General features: G+C 46.2%; 3 protein-coding genes across 3 annotated transcripts; all 3 read right to left on the reverse strand.

The window, feature by feature from the left end:
* Positions 1-1,660: 1,660 nt before the first annotated feature.
* LOC133901610 (formate--tetrahydrofolate ligase-like) lies at positions 1,661-6,011 on the reverse strand. The gene is made up of 5 exons (XM_062343025.1): positions 5,295-6,011; positions 5,068-5,217; positions 2,961-4,136; positions 2,415-2,561; positions 1,661-2,218 (listed from the first exon to the last, which is right to left on the reverse strand). The coding sequence occupies exons 1-5, from the start codon at positions 5,736-5,738 to the stop codon at positions 1,943-1,945; spliced, it is 2,193 nt and encodes a 730-aa protein (XP_062199009.1). The 5' UTR covers positions 5,739-6,011; the 3' UTR covers positions 1,661-1,942.
* A 2,004-nt stretch (positions 6,012-8,015) lies between these two features.
* Positions 8,016-8,673, reverse strand: LOC133901708 (uncharacterized). The gene has a single exon (XM_062343164.1). The coding sequence runs from the start codon at positions 8,523-8,525 to the stop codon at positions 8,262-8,264; it is 264 nt and encodes an 87-aa protein (XP_062199148.1). The 5' UTR covers positions 8,526-8,673; the 3' UTR covers positions 8,016-8,261.
* A 1,057-nt stretch (positions 8,674-9,730) lies between these two features.
* Positions 9,731-12,876, reverse strand: LOC133901707 (gamma-tubulin complex component 3-like). The gene is made up of 2 exons (XM_062343163.1): positions 10,547-12,876; positions 9,731-10,449 (listed from the first exon to the last, which is right to left on the reverse strand). The coding sequence occupies exons 1-2, from the start codon at positions 12,799-12,801 to the stop codon at positions 10,194-10,196; spliced, it is 2,511 nt and encodes an 836-aa protein (XP_062199147.1). The 5' UTR covers positions 12,802-12,876; the 3' UTR covers positions 9,731-10,193.
* Positions 12,877-14,196: the final 1,320 nt, after the last annotated feature.

The raw sequence follows: 14,196 nt of genomic DNA on the forward strand, positions 1-14,196 counted from the left end.
TTACTTTGTTGCATGCGATGAAGGCAAGGAATCTGACTGTCCTTGGGACCTTTGCTTGCATGAGCTGAAGGGGATGGGACTGGAATTGGTGTTCCTCCTTCATTTGATAAGATTAAAAGTATGCTAAATTTCCTTGACAGAATAATCATGTGTCCATCAAGTGTGCTAGGTTCGGTTGTTGTCTGCAAGACTGCAACTGCAACCTTTCAGCGACCGGAATCGCCTGTCCACTCCACTAGCATAACAGTCGCGTGAAATTGTTCAAGGCGTGGGATCCTCTCAAGTCTATATAAGACTCCAGAGAATAAAACATATACACCGAGAAGGTCTAGTAGTATTTTGTTATAAAATAACTTTGACTAAAAATTGTTCATGTTTGTCTGATATTACTATATTTTTTGGGGTTTTGCACATAAATGGAACAGTACTGACAGTGATAGATCTGACTAATTTCCAACCCTTCTTACCGGCATGATTAGTATCTTTTCCCATGCACCCAATAATTTCGCTACATCTTCGCATCGACCTGTCGCAGAGGGAAAAGCTTTTTCCAGCGTTGCTAATTCCTTCCAGCAAATGGATTGACAGGAACAAGACTCTGCATGCGACAGCAACATGAGCCTGTTCTCCTTCGAGGAAACAGGCAAACGGCCATGTGAACCAGGTCAATTCGGGGGCACTGCCGGTGCCCTCTCGGCGAGGTCTTACTCCTCTGCCCAACTCCAACTGGCTCTCCGTGCTTCTGCGACTGCGGCGTAGACGACGCGCTCGTTGACTCGCCGCGGCTGCGGTTTGGTCCTTGCGGTGCGTACTTTTCCGCGATGGATTTCCACTGATCCATCGTGAGAAAAGGCGAGCTGATAGAGAAGGATGCGTCTGCCTTGCTGCCCCTGCCTGGCGTCAGTGTGCGAAAGCACTACGCCATCTGTTCTCGATGCATCGTTTAAGACAATTTTGACCGTTTGTTACATGTTACCGTGCATCTAAAAACATTACATGTTAGTGCCATGTATCGTTGAAAAAGTTACTCATATGAAACTACTTTTGACAACGAATCTAGCAGAACAATTTGCATGTGAAAAATACATTCATTTTGGTATATACTGCTAGATGTTTAAGTTTCAAAAATTGAAGTTCAACTGTGTCTTTGTGTGTGTGTGTGTGTGTGTGTGTGTGTGTGTGTGTGTGTGTGTGTGTGTGTGTGTGTGTGAGAGAGAGAGAGAGAGAGAGAGAGAGAGAGAGAGAGAGAGAGAGAGAGAGAGAGAGAGGATTTGGTTAGGAGGTTCTGAAATTCCTGCGCGGTGCAAGAAGAGGCCCAAACTGACGAGATGGACGAAGCGACATCAGTACTGCAGCCTGCGCTGACGATGCAGCCCAAGACTGCGAATGGGTCGTGCGTCGTGGATCGGGCGGCTGGGTTCATAGAGAACACGTCTCGAGTGGCGCGGCATGGCAAATGCCAACGGCCTCAGGTCCTCTATTTCTATGCGGGCCGCGTTGCACTTGCACGCAGCGGCCCGTACTTCCCAGCACAGTACAACACTTCGCCGTGGACGAGGTTCCTCCCGTTTCAGCTTCAGGATTTTATTTTTACTTTTTTCCTTTCAGAAGAAAAAACTATTATAAGACTGTCCATCATTGCTCAAGCAATTATAAGACATTTCAGGGAAAAGAATCAGTGACAAGGGGAGAATCAGAATCAGATTCGGGAAGCTGACATATGGAGCACCGGAAGAAACACAAAGTCTAAACAATATGGTTCGACCACTATTACAGTCATCAAGTTACTGAAGAACGTAACAAGTAACACTGCACTTGCAGGAAGCCAGGGAAGGCTATTTATTATTATTCAGATCCAGGAGTGCCCCAAAATTGTAGCTGCACAATTACGCTCCAACGCATATGCAAACCGGTCTAGAAGCGGCGCCAGCAGAGCTTCACTTCATGACAGGCCCATGACTTTCCCGGTGGCTGTGTCGACGTCGATCTCATAGAAGCAGGGTCTTGTAGGAAGGCCAGGCATTGTGCTCATGGTGCCGACGAGCGGGTAGATGAACCCAGCTCCAATGCTGGCCCTCACATCTCTTATCGGCAGAACAAAGTCGGTCGGGGCGCCCTTCATAGACGGAACGTGTGAGAACGAGTACTGAGTTTTCGCCATGCATATGGGGAGGTTCGAGAACCCTTGTTTGGTGTACATCTCAATCTTCTTCTCAGCCTGCAGGTAAGTCAGAGAGAAATCAGCAGAGTAAAGCAGAATTTTATGACTTCATGCACTGTGCAGGTAATCTCCACATGCAGAACGCATGAGGTGTCTTTGATAATCTTGGTTCGTGTTTGTTTTATCTTCTTTTATAAATGAAATGAGCAAAAAGAAAGGGAATCAAACGCAAAGTAGGGTTACGAGGAATTACCTGTTCAGAATATTCGACGCCACTAGCACCATAGAACTTAGCTATTGATTCAATCTTCTCCTTTATGCTAGATTCCAAAGGATACAAAAATTTCAGAGGCTCTGCCTGGCTTTCACATGCTCGTTGAACTGCCAGTCCAAGGTCAACCTGAAAATAAGTTAAATGGCATGATAGAATTAGACAATTACAATTCTGACATTCATACTGTTTTAGGCAAGAACGGAGCAGTGAACTAGAAGGAATAATCACATAGCCACATAAGTATATATCATACTGTAGCTCTTTGGTACCAGTCTGGAAAGTTGAAAAACCATGAGTTCTGTTTTGACATTAAAGAAACTGTAACAAATACAATAACACATTCGACAAACAATCAGCACTAAAATATGTCTGTGTTTTAGGGGACAATCATATCAAATAATTGTGCTGCTACAAAGCCACAATACCAACCCTACAACATATTTGCACTTAAGTATTTCCAATTAAACAGGCCTAGCTGTCTATATTTCACTGAATTAATAATCTAGATAGGGAAAGAGAACTAACCGCTCCTTTACCACCATGCGCATGGTGTGTGCACACAACAGCATCAAAAGCACCAGCAGCCATAGCGGCATTTTGCACCGCATTCATTTCTGCTTCAGTATCTGATGCGAATTTGTTGATTGCGACTACAACATTAACTCCATAACTCCTAGTGTTTGATATATGTTTAGCCAGATTGACACATCCAGCTTCAACAAGGGCCACATTTTCACTCACATACGCATGATCTAGAGGCTTTCCAGCCACAACCTCTGGGCCCCCTCCATGCATTTTAAGAGCTCTAATTGTGGCCACAATAATAGCACACTGTGGCACCAATCCACTATACCTACACTTTATATCCATGAACTTCTCAGTTCCAATATCAGCACCAAAACCTGCCTCTGTAACAACAAAGCCACCCTTTCCAACCAACTTTAAAGCAATCTTATCAGCAACTATTGAAGAGTTTCCATGAGCTATGTTAGCAAATGGTCCAGCATGTACTAAAACTGGTGTGCCTTCAAGAGTTTGCATGAGGGTGGGATGAATAGCATCTTTCATTAGGACAGTCAAGGCACCTCCAACACCAAGGTCATCAGCAGTAATCGGCTCACCTGACTTGCTGTTCCCTATCACCATTCTTCCAAGCCTCTCTCTCATGTCGGCAAGTGAAGTTGTAAGGGCTAATACAGCCATTATCTCACTGGCCACTGATATGTCAAAGCCTGTTTCTCTCACCATACCTTTTTCTTCAGGGCCCTGTCCGATAGTGATTTTCCTCAGGAAACGATCATTGACATCCATTACCCGTCTCCATGTAATGGACTCAGGGTCAATATCGAGCCTTGCAAAACGCCTAACTTCATCTGGTGTAAGCTCATTAGGGTCTGTCTTTGAAATGCCAAGCTTCATCAGACGTCTGAGCATTACATCAGCAAAGCGCCTCTTGCCTTCTTTGTTTGGTGGACACAACCTGTTGAACAGTGCTTTGTCTGACTGAGAATTTTCATGGAAGATCCTTGTATCAATAGCAGCAGCCAGAAGATTGTTTGCAGCTGTAATTGCATGGATATCGCCAGTCAGATGAAGATTGAACTCATCCATGGGTATAACTTGGCTGTAGCCACCTCCAGCTGCACCTCCCTTGATTCCAAAGGTAGGCCCTTGTGATGGTTGACGGAGGCAAGTGACAACCTATAACAGCAGTAATACATCAATACATGAAACGACTTCTGCATGCTCAGGAACGGATAGTTACATCATAGTCTGAAGTTGTTTTATCACAACATATGGTTGTCTTCGATACTTAAAATATTATGGCAACGTAAGAAAGTTGCAGACTATCAGCTGCACAAAAAGTAAATAATGGACCCAAGGTTTACACAAAACAGATATGCGGGCCAACAGTATGGTACGAGTATATGCTTATACAAATGACGGACAGCACAGTGGAAAATGATTTCTGAAGGCGTAGATAGCTGGAAGGAACTTAGCGCGTAGAATAGGTTCCGAAAGAGAATTAGTGGATATGAGTCATGGTGAGCAAATACATGTACATAAAGATGTAGCTCAACTATAAGCTCTGAAAAATTACACAGTCCTACAGAGCACTTGAAACAACATATTTCACAGATCTTTTCTCCTGAAGCACTTGTGCCAATCTTTATGTAACTTACTGTAATGTTCCCTAGATAAATCACACATAATATCTAAATCCTATTCGGATCAAGAGCGACTGACTGTTTCATGTGTTTCAACAAGGATTGCTCAACAAAACCCCACCATTGCAACCATATCAATCTAACTGAATGATAAATACCGATTGCCATAAAGAAAAAGGCAGCTAGTATAACCAATGTAAATGCATCATTATTCACTATCTAAGTGGCAGCAACAAGGTTGCATTCTACAGTACAGCCCAAGATTGCATCAAACAGTTTCAATTTCTTGCAAGACCCATAGTTCCAAACAGCTTGCAAGTTTCTACCATGGCACCTTAAGGTCGAATTCATCAACCGACAGCAGCACTCCGACAAACAAATCAGCACTCACAGATTGCTCCAATCAAGACACTCTCATCGATGATCGAACTATCGGACAAACGGAGTAGAATTATAATTCTCACCTTTTTATCAAGGAACGCCCCCAGAGCCTGGCACAGCCCGACGGTGGTGGTCGACTTGCCCTCCCCGAGCGGCGTCGGCGTGATGCCGCCCACCACGACGTAGTACCCGTCCTGCTGCCCCTTAAGCTCATCAAGAACCGACAGTAATACCTGCAGCCAGCACAGCAGCTCAAGATCCGATCAAACCGCACCAGGCGGGCAGCACACGGGACCGATCAAGACCGCACCTTGGCCTTGTACTTGCCGTAGAGGTCGTAGTGCTCGGGGCGGAGGCGGAGCTCGGCGGCGATGTCGGCGATCGGGAGCGACTCAACGGAGTTGGCGATGTCGATGTCCGCCGGCACCGGCGAGGCCACTTCCAGCCTCCGGATCGTCGGGCTCGGCATCTCCGGCAGCAACAGCGGCGGGGGCAGCGGCGGCGCGACGACGGCGCCGGATCTTGCAACGACGGCTCGCTCGCGGTCGCGGCCGGGTGGCTGCAGCAGCGAGTTGTGGTGGTTGTCGTGCGCTGAGGCTCGTGGAGGGAAGACGATTGGACGGGAAAGCCTCTGGCCCGCGCAATTGTTTATTGCCTCCGGCCTCCTCCCCGCCCTCGCGTCAGGACGACGACGGCATAAGATAATGGAGGATAAAGTTTTCGGATAATTGGTTGGTGGGGCAGGCAGATCCATGTCACAGCTCCACAATGACGGAGGTGCATAAACCCAAGATTCCACTCTCTTTTACTGCAAAACAACAGGGGTTAAGAAAAAGATATCTCGCGATTACAGGTTAGACTAAGAAAAAAAATTCTGATATTGGGAGGGGAGAGCGGGAGGGGTTTTGGGCTTCGGGTGCTCTTATCGTGAGATGGATGGATGGAAGACGGATTGCAATCCAGATAAGGGTTCTTGTGGAGCTGTGGATGTGATGAACCGATGATGATGTTGCAAATTGTGATATGGGAAGAATGGAGTTTTGGAGGAGCCAGAGCCAAGTCTATGCGGATTTATAGGTGATCCTGCATGAGTTTCTGGTATCAGTTCACGTCTTCATGAGCATTGTGTGTGAAATTCAGTAGGCAAGTCGAGTGGGATATCAAACTTCTCTTTTGTACGTGGAAAGGAGCATTTTTCGAAAAAATGAACCTTTTTTAATCTTGTCTTTCGTTGAACTGTGCATTAGCAGCGTTGAATTGAACGTTTTGTTCATGTCATCGTGAGCCGTATCCACATCTCATAGCCTTTTCTGTAACTGAACAGCACTCCAATTACCTCAAGATGCAAAGCAAACGACGCGACAAATTTGCGAAGCGCGCTTTTGCAAGGTCGCTTTCCTTGGATTTTGAGGGTTTTCAAGTGTTGGATCGCATGATACAGATAAGAAAATGCTCACATGCATGGAGAAATTTTCCCTTTACTAGGCGAGTGATGAACTGATGAGTGATGATTCGTTAAGCTTCAACGTCGCTGTCCAAGTCTGGTGATCCGGATCTGAAGCAAGGGGATTCGTTTGGTTCACTCTGACTGATTCACTCGTAGTTTTTTTCCCATCTCCCGATGCATAGATTACGATACAATAAACCCACTGGGCGGATTGAGGTTATGGATCGTATATATACAGTATATCTGCTTAGAAAATTCAACTGAAAATGAGAAAGAGATTGGCTACACCAAAGCTGCGTCAGTTTATCCCGTGGTAGAAAATATGCGTCAGTCTATTAATAATAACGTAAACAAGTACTCGAATACCTAACTTTTACATTGAAGAACGTAAATGAACACCTCGCCAAAGATCCGTGATTTTACAACAACAACATGATTGTCAATGGTCACAGAAGCAGCAAGTAAACTTTCAATGATCTCTCTAGAATGATACAACCTGCACTTGGTAACAATGCCTTTCGTTAAAAGAAAATCAGAGGAGATTTATTTATAACCAACTTGATAAGGAATCGATCTCGAGCGTAGGCGTCATCGTTGTCATCAGAGTGAGTTGGCCCGATAGAAACCTCTATGCGTAAACAAAATCCAACGAAGTTTCCGTAGGAGATAAAGGTAGAAAAATTGATATATATATAGAAAAGAAAACAGACGTAAGGTGTTAATGGGCCCAGTGAGCTCTCTTGTAGATAAAACCCAACATAAGTTGGGCCTAACGATTTAATCGATCTGAATTTTAATATTTTTAAATCAAAAAAATTATAAATATATGTGTTCGTTTGAAAAATTACAAATCTAGACTCGCGTTGCCAATTAGAAGGGCGGCATACCATCTATCGCCCTTCAACGGGCGACAAGTTTAAAAAATAAACAAATATCACTTTCTAATGCTCTTAAAATACAAAACACTATCGAAATGATCATAGTTTTTTTGCAAAAAAAAAAAAGATATGGTGCAAAAGATACTATCAACTAGCTCTCCAAAATTTTCCGATAAAAGTATGACTTCCATAAAAAGAAACAAAAAAAAACAATTTTAGGAATCCTGAAATTTATCTTTTTTATTTCTCATTGCACAAGTAATTACTTGAGTTGAATTTTTTAAAAGAGCTAGATGATAATATCCTCTACACCACATAAGCTTTTCATTAATATTTTGCAAGTGTTTTGAATTTTGAAGCATCGGAATGTACTGTTTTTTATTTTTAAACCTGTCTGCCCGACGGAATGATGATATATTTGTAATTTTTTGAAACGGACGTATATACTTGTAATTTTTTATTTAAAAATAAAAAATTCTGATCTTAACGACCCTTTATAGCTGGGCCGTATGAGGATCTACGTACAGGTGAAATGGGCGTAACCCACCTAACGTTAGGCAAGGGCTCACTGGCGAGGACAAAGAGACGCGCACTGAAACCACAAATAGTTCGCATACGTTCAACAGTCCATTCACAAACGGGATATTGGGATGGATCCCTTCACAAATCTCTCCACAAAATATAAGCACGATTGAATGCACTGTAATGACACAGAACAACCACAAATAGTTTGTATACGTACAAATCGAAGGTCCATGAAACTTGGATATCCAAGCCAGTTACAAACAAACCAAAGTACCAAAGCAACACATCAATCGATCAAAAAGAATGAAAGAATGGTGAGTCGTTACACGCCTACGCGAGCCAAATGCATAACAAAGGACACGATCATCAACTAAACTAGCCATGAACCAGCGAAGTTAAGCTTGTCCGTGTTACGGATCGATCGGCCTCAGTCCTCCTTCCGGTCGGCGGCGAGTACGCGCGACAGCGTCCCGGCGACGGCGACGGCGACGGGCGAGGGCTCCCCGCCAGGCGGCAGGTCGGAGAGCAGCGCGAGCATGCGGCGCGCGCTGAGGGACCGCGCGGGGCGGAGGCTGAGGCTCTTGGTGCGCGAGAACACGGTGGAGGACTGCGACAGGATGAGGTACACCAGCGCCTGCACCAGCACGAACACGCCCACCTTGATCAGCGCCGCCTGCAGCTCCGACTCCATGGCAACACCGGCTCTCTCGCCTTGCCTTCCGATCAGAACCGACGATTCTTGCCTCGAGATTTTGGTCTTCAAAACGAGCGATTCTTCCGTGAGCTCGACCGAGAAACCAATCGCTTGTGAGTTGTGACTTGTGAGGCAGAGCGGCGGGAGCAGGCGCGCGGTTATATAGGGCAGGGGCGGCGATCGGGCCGCCGGTTTGACCGTGGCCGTCCCGGACGTGCGTGCAGAGATGCTTCGTGCCGGCGCCAACTTGCACCGGTTTGGTGCAGCCGATACCCACGAGCTGAAAACTAGGAAGCCGGGCGTGTCTCAATCTGCTTGCGTCGCCGCGTGCGCAAGAATATGGTCGAGCTGCTGTCGCGGATGCATGGGTCACGGCTCCTGGCCACGCGAGCATCTGGATGCTTCGTGCCGTGACGAACCGACGCGTCGCGGTCGTTGGAACAGACCTGGTCCTGTCTATCGGACACACACTCTAACATACCAGATCGCTGTTGGAACGGTGCGTAAGTAGAGTACAAAATTACCACGAGATCCAGAACTCGTGCGCCTTACCAAGTCCCTGACTGTGATTACGCGGAGGATGAGGTAGCCACCTAGGAAAGCGAACTTTCCGAGTCAGCGGCTATCTCATCCAGAAAAGCATGGTCTTGAACTCTTGATCAAACGGAACCAAAGAATAAACTTTTCAGACCCGAATCGTGACAAAACTCATGTGCGCACGTTTTCTTGGTAGATTCATTTCGACACTACTGGTTTTCTTCTCCGGAAGAAGGATGCCTGCGGGTTTATGGTACTGTCTTCAGATGGTTAGTGATGCCCATTGTAGTAAAGGGTTCAGTAGCTGTAATATATTTGAGACAAGCCTTGAGCATAACAACATTTTCACAGATGTTTATAAGTATCTTGTTTTGCCTTCTTCATTTAATTGAACCTTGCCCGGCACTTCACAGACTTGGACGCCTGGCACTCATATGTTGTTAGCAATGCTAAGTCTTTCATGCTTCAACTGTACCAAAACCAAAATAAAACTTGCAGAACTAAAGGGAACGATATCACAATGAAATGGAGTCTTTTGTTGTTCACTTCTTTGAAAGAGCAATTCCGCAGATGTTATCTTATCAAGAGTTGTCTTTACAATTAGCCGGCAATCTTGCACGTTTAAATTTAACAACAAACTTGATAATAGGAGAAAGAATAGAAACTAGCCAAAAGAGATCTCACTCTTGTAAGGTCAATAATACAAACTGGAAAGGAGAAATCTCCAGCAGTCTAACTTCTAAAAAAACAGACAAAAATAAATAAATGAAATGTACACCAATGCATCCAAAGGAAATTCAAACCCAAGTAAACTTAAATCACTTTTGTACACTAGAGTTTCAGGGAATGCAGCTCCAACTTCGTGGCACTTGCGGATAATCATCAGCAGGATAACAGCGACAGATTCAACATAAATTCTGGTATTGGCAACCATCAATAAGAAGTGGATATTCAGATTGACCCTTGAATTCACCTTCATCAGGAGGTCCAGCGCAAACGCAAGTGGTCATGCCATTCGAGTGACCAATTATCAATCAGTGGGGATAAGGTGTGAAAAAAGGATACCTCCCAAGTCCCAACCAAAATGTAAAAGCTAACTCCTAATCCTTGCTCATTGGGAACACATTTTCATTTGTTGGAGGAGGCATGGCTGTAATATTCAGTGAAGTCTAGACGGAAGAGAAGGAATTTCAAATCAACGTGCTGCTGCATGGGCAACTGAGAAATAAATGCATCAAGAGAAGCTGTATAATCTTTTGTGATGCTTTCCAGATCCTCAAACATTTTCCGGAAAAGTTCCCCAGCTAGTTGGATCATGGCTTTTCTGCCACCATCAACCCATGAACCTGTTTCCTTAGATTTTGATTTTGATTTACCCTTTCCCCTGCAGTACAAATGAAAGGTTGGAGTAAATCAAACAATATATACGAGATAAGATCTTGCAGTAAAGATGGCATTATCTAATTTTGCGCTAATCTAACCTTAGCTGCAACTCAAATATCCGTTCAAACCACCTATCAGCATGGCTCCGGAACTGTAAGATGATGTCAAACAATGCAAAGAGATTTCTCAGAATCCCTTGAGACCGTTCACCAAGGAGGGACTTCTCCAGAATGGAGGAGAGATACTTGTCGTGTGCCATAAGAAGGTCATCTAAATCCTTTGCCGCATCCATTTCATCAGAGAAACGGGCCCATGAAACCTCCAGGACCTCAAACATAATGTAGTACTGGAAATTGGTCACAAAGTGATTCATTTCATTGAACAAAACTTCGCATTTACGGAGGACTGAAACAAACTGAGCTCGGATGTTTGTTCCTTCCTTGTAAAATGGCGAAGAAACAATGCAATTGGGCTTCATTGTCTTCCACACTCCAGTCAGAGAGTGATCAACACGCTTGAGCTTCCACAAGAAATTGAAAACCTTCAGGTACATCTTCATCACTGAAGCCGTGAACACAGTATCTAGGGGGACCCTAGCATCATACTCCAAAGAGAAGACATCCCAGCCACGATCGCCATCTCCGTGATCCATCATCTTTACCCTGATCCTGTCCAAGATGTCATGGTCATCATACTGCGCATTAGATGCTCTAATCGCAGTTTCAAGCAAGCCAGCCAAATGGAAGGAGCTAATCCTATTTGCTGGCTCAGACAACTCAGGGCCAACGATGTCCATCAGATACTGGACAAAATCACCCTGGCCAAGCAGCAAGTACCTTTTGATAGCAAGACAATGGTCTTTAAATCGATACCGCTTATGTATCACATCCATCAAATGCCGATCAATCCTCTTGGCTGCCTCGACCACCAATGCCTCCAAAGCATCAATCTTCCCATAACCAAGCCCACCCCGAGTAGTTGTAGTGCCAACATGTGCCGCAGCCTCAGCAGCAGCATCAGCCCAGCCATTATCATCACAGCAAACTCTAAGAAAGTTGATTGACTTTCCTGTTCTCAGAATCCTTTGCGCAAGCACTGGGGAAATGAAAGCCGGAAGCATGTCAGACTGAATCAGGTAGCCCTCCCGCCACAAAGATTCTGCCTTCACTGGCTGCCCAACAATAAAGAACTCTGCAAATACATCCTCCAATTCCCCTTCTAACACCCAGCTTCGGACCATTTCGAATAGAGGTGAGCACACCCGACGCAGCAATCGGCCCATAAACTCCTGAAACATCGGATCCCCATGCTGGGCATACCCATGGATCGAACCAGCCATAGCGCCTCCTCTCAATCCCCGGCATCCATCCACCAAAACAGCCATCAGGCGCATCCTCACAGCAGGCTCAGCAAGCCACACAGAAAGACGCCGCAGCGAGAGGTAATTACTTGAAACGCCTGAATCAGATCCAGGTGTTGGGATTGGATTCAATGAGTATGACTCGAGAACAGCAAGAAGCTTATAGTAATCAGAGAGTTCCTCCTGGAGCGCTGAGCAGCAGGCCTGTGCGACCGTACCAACCTCAGTGGCAGCATCCGAGGGCGAGCGGCTTATATTGTCGGAAATGAAGGCCCGCACCTTGCGGAACAGCCAGCCGAGTTCGCACAGCTTGCGGACGAGGGTGCGCGTGGATCGTGGCACGCGGACCCCGTCAGGGAGGCCGTACGCGTCGCCGGCCTTGTCGTACCGCACGTAGCGACCGTCAATGCCCTGGCACGCGTACAGCACGTCGCGCACGAGCGCGGCCTCCGACACCTCTGTGTCGTCGAGCACCAGCTCGGTGTACTCCCGCAGCGCGATCTCCCGAATGTTGTCGGGATCCTTGGAGACCAGCACCACGCCGCCGGGCAGCGCCCCGTGCACCCGCGAGCCCGGCCTCCCTCCGGCACCCGCCGCCGCCGAGGAGGCCCGCGGTGGCGCGGCGGTGGGGAGGTTAGGGAGGCATGAGGCCGCGGCGGCGGCGCGGCGGTGGGAGGAAAGCGAGTCGAGGAGGTAAAGGAGCGGCCAGAGCGACGCCGGGCGGGACCGGGCGGAGAGCTTGGAGTGGAGGTCAGCGAAGGCGAGCGCGCCGTCGGGGCGGCCGGAGGCGGCGAGGCGGCGCTTGATGGACTCCGCGAGAGCGTGCTCGTCGGGGAGGACGGCGGGGGCGAGGCGGCTGGAGAGGAGACGGTGCGCGAACCGCAGCGCGCCGCTCGCGTCGCGCCCCCCGCCGCCTGCACCGCCGGATTCGGCGGCGGAGAGGAGGCGGTGGACGAGCTCATTGACGAGATCCTGGGTTCGGTGGTCGTCCATTTGTGCGCGGCAGCCGGCGGGTGGGAGCTAGGGTTCCAGCAACTGTGTGCGGGGTTTGGGGATTTTTGCGGGTGCGGGTGGTGGCAGGTGCTGAGAAAAAAAAAGGTTAATTCTTACGAGCCGGCTTGACTCCACACAGGCTCGGCTCAGCTCGGTCTCGGACCAGTTTGGACCATATTGGATATTTAGATAACATACGCGATCGTATTTATGAAATTAGATAACATATCGACGTATTTGTAAATCTAGCACTCGTATTCGGTAACTCAAAATACGAAAATTAGCTTACGGTAACTCAAATTCCGAAAACACCCCAGCCCCACAGCTTTCGGCAACTCAGGTGCCGAATACGACCGTATTCAGCAACTGAGTACCGAATACGGTGAACAGTGCCGTATTCGGCACCTGAGTTTCCGAAATCAGCCGGCCGCTTCTCATCACGTCAAGTCTTTTGGCCGCGTCACGTCAAACGCTTTTTTCCGTGAGCACCCACGCGTGGTGATGCTTTCGGCGAGCTAGTGATTTTTTCATGCATGTACTCAGTTTAACATCCCGTGCTGCCACTTTTTGCTTTCGGTGCCGTGCGGTCGCGTCACGTCTCGTCGTGTCATTGCTTTGGTCGCGTGCGGCGCGTAGAGGAGAAGGATGTCGGTACTTTCGCGTCCAGTGCTGTATAAAATAAAGTCGCTGGTAGAGGAGAAAGGAGCACTAGAGGGAGCAGCAGCAGAGCAGAGAAGAGAGAAGAGAAGGGAGCAGCAGAGGAGGAACGCGAGGAGCATCAGCAGAGGAGCAGCAGCTCAAGTATAGAAAGCAGCAGAAGAGGAGCAACACGAGCAGCAGCAGCGCCAATTTAACACTTCGAGAGCGCTCACTTTCATAACAGTTAGTTCTTAGATTACCTAGTTAATATTTAGGTTAGTAATAGTATTTAGAGTAATTAGCTTATTTGGTTAGTCTGTTCAGAAGTACATTAGTTCTTTCGAAAGTAGATTTGTTTAATCCGTTCAATTATATTTATTTAATTATATTAATTTGATAAATTAGAGTATTTTGATTATATGAATTAGATTATTTAATTATGTTATTAGAGTACTTAGATTATTTAATTAGAGTATTTAGAGTACTTAGTTTATTTAATTAGAGTACTTAGATTATACGAATTAGATTATTTAATTACGTAATTAGATTACTTAGATTATTTAATTAGAGTACTTAGAGTACTTAGTTTATTTAATTAGATTATATGAATTAGATTATTTGATAAATTAGAGTACTTAGATTATTTAATTACAATGCTTAGTTTGATTATATGAATTTGATTAGTCTGTATAATTAGATTATTTAATTAATTTGGTATCATGAATTTCTTTCAGCATTGTAATTAGATTGTGTCCT

Source organism: Phragmites australis, chromosome 20 (genome assembly GCF_958298935.1).
Source record: "Phragmites australis chromosome 20, lpPhrAust1.1, whole genome shotgun sequence".
Taxonomy (NCBI): domain Eukaryota; kingdom Viridiplantae; phylum Streptophyta; class Magnoliopsida; order Poales; family Poaceae; genus Phragmites; species Phragmites australis.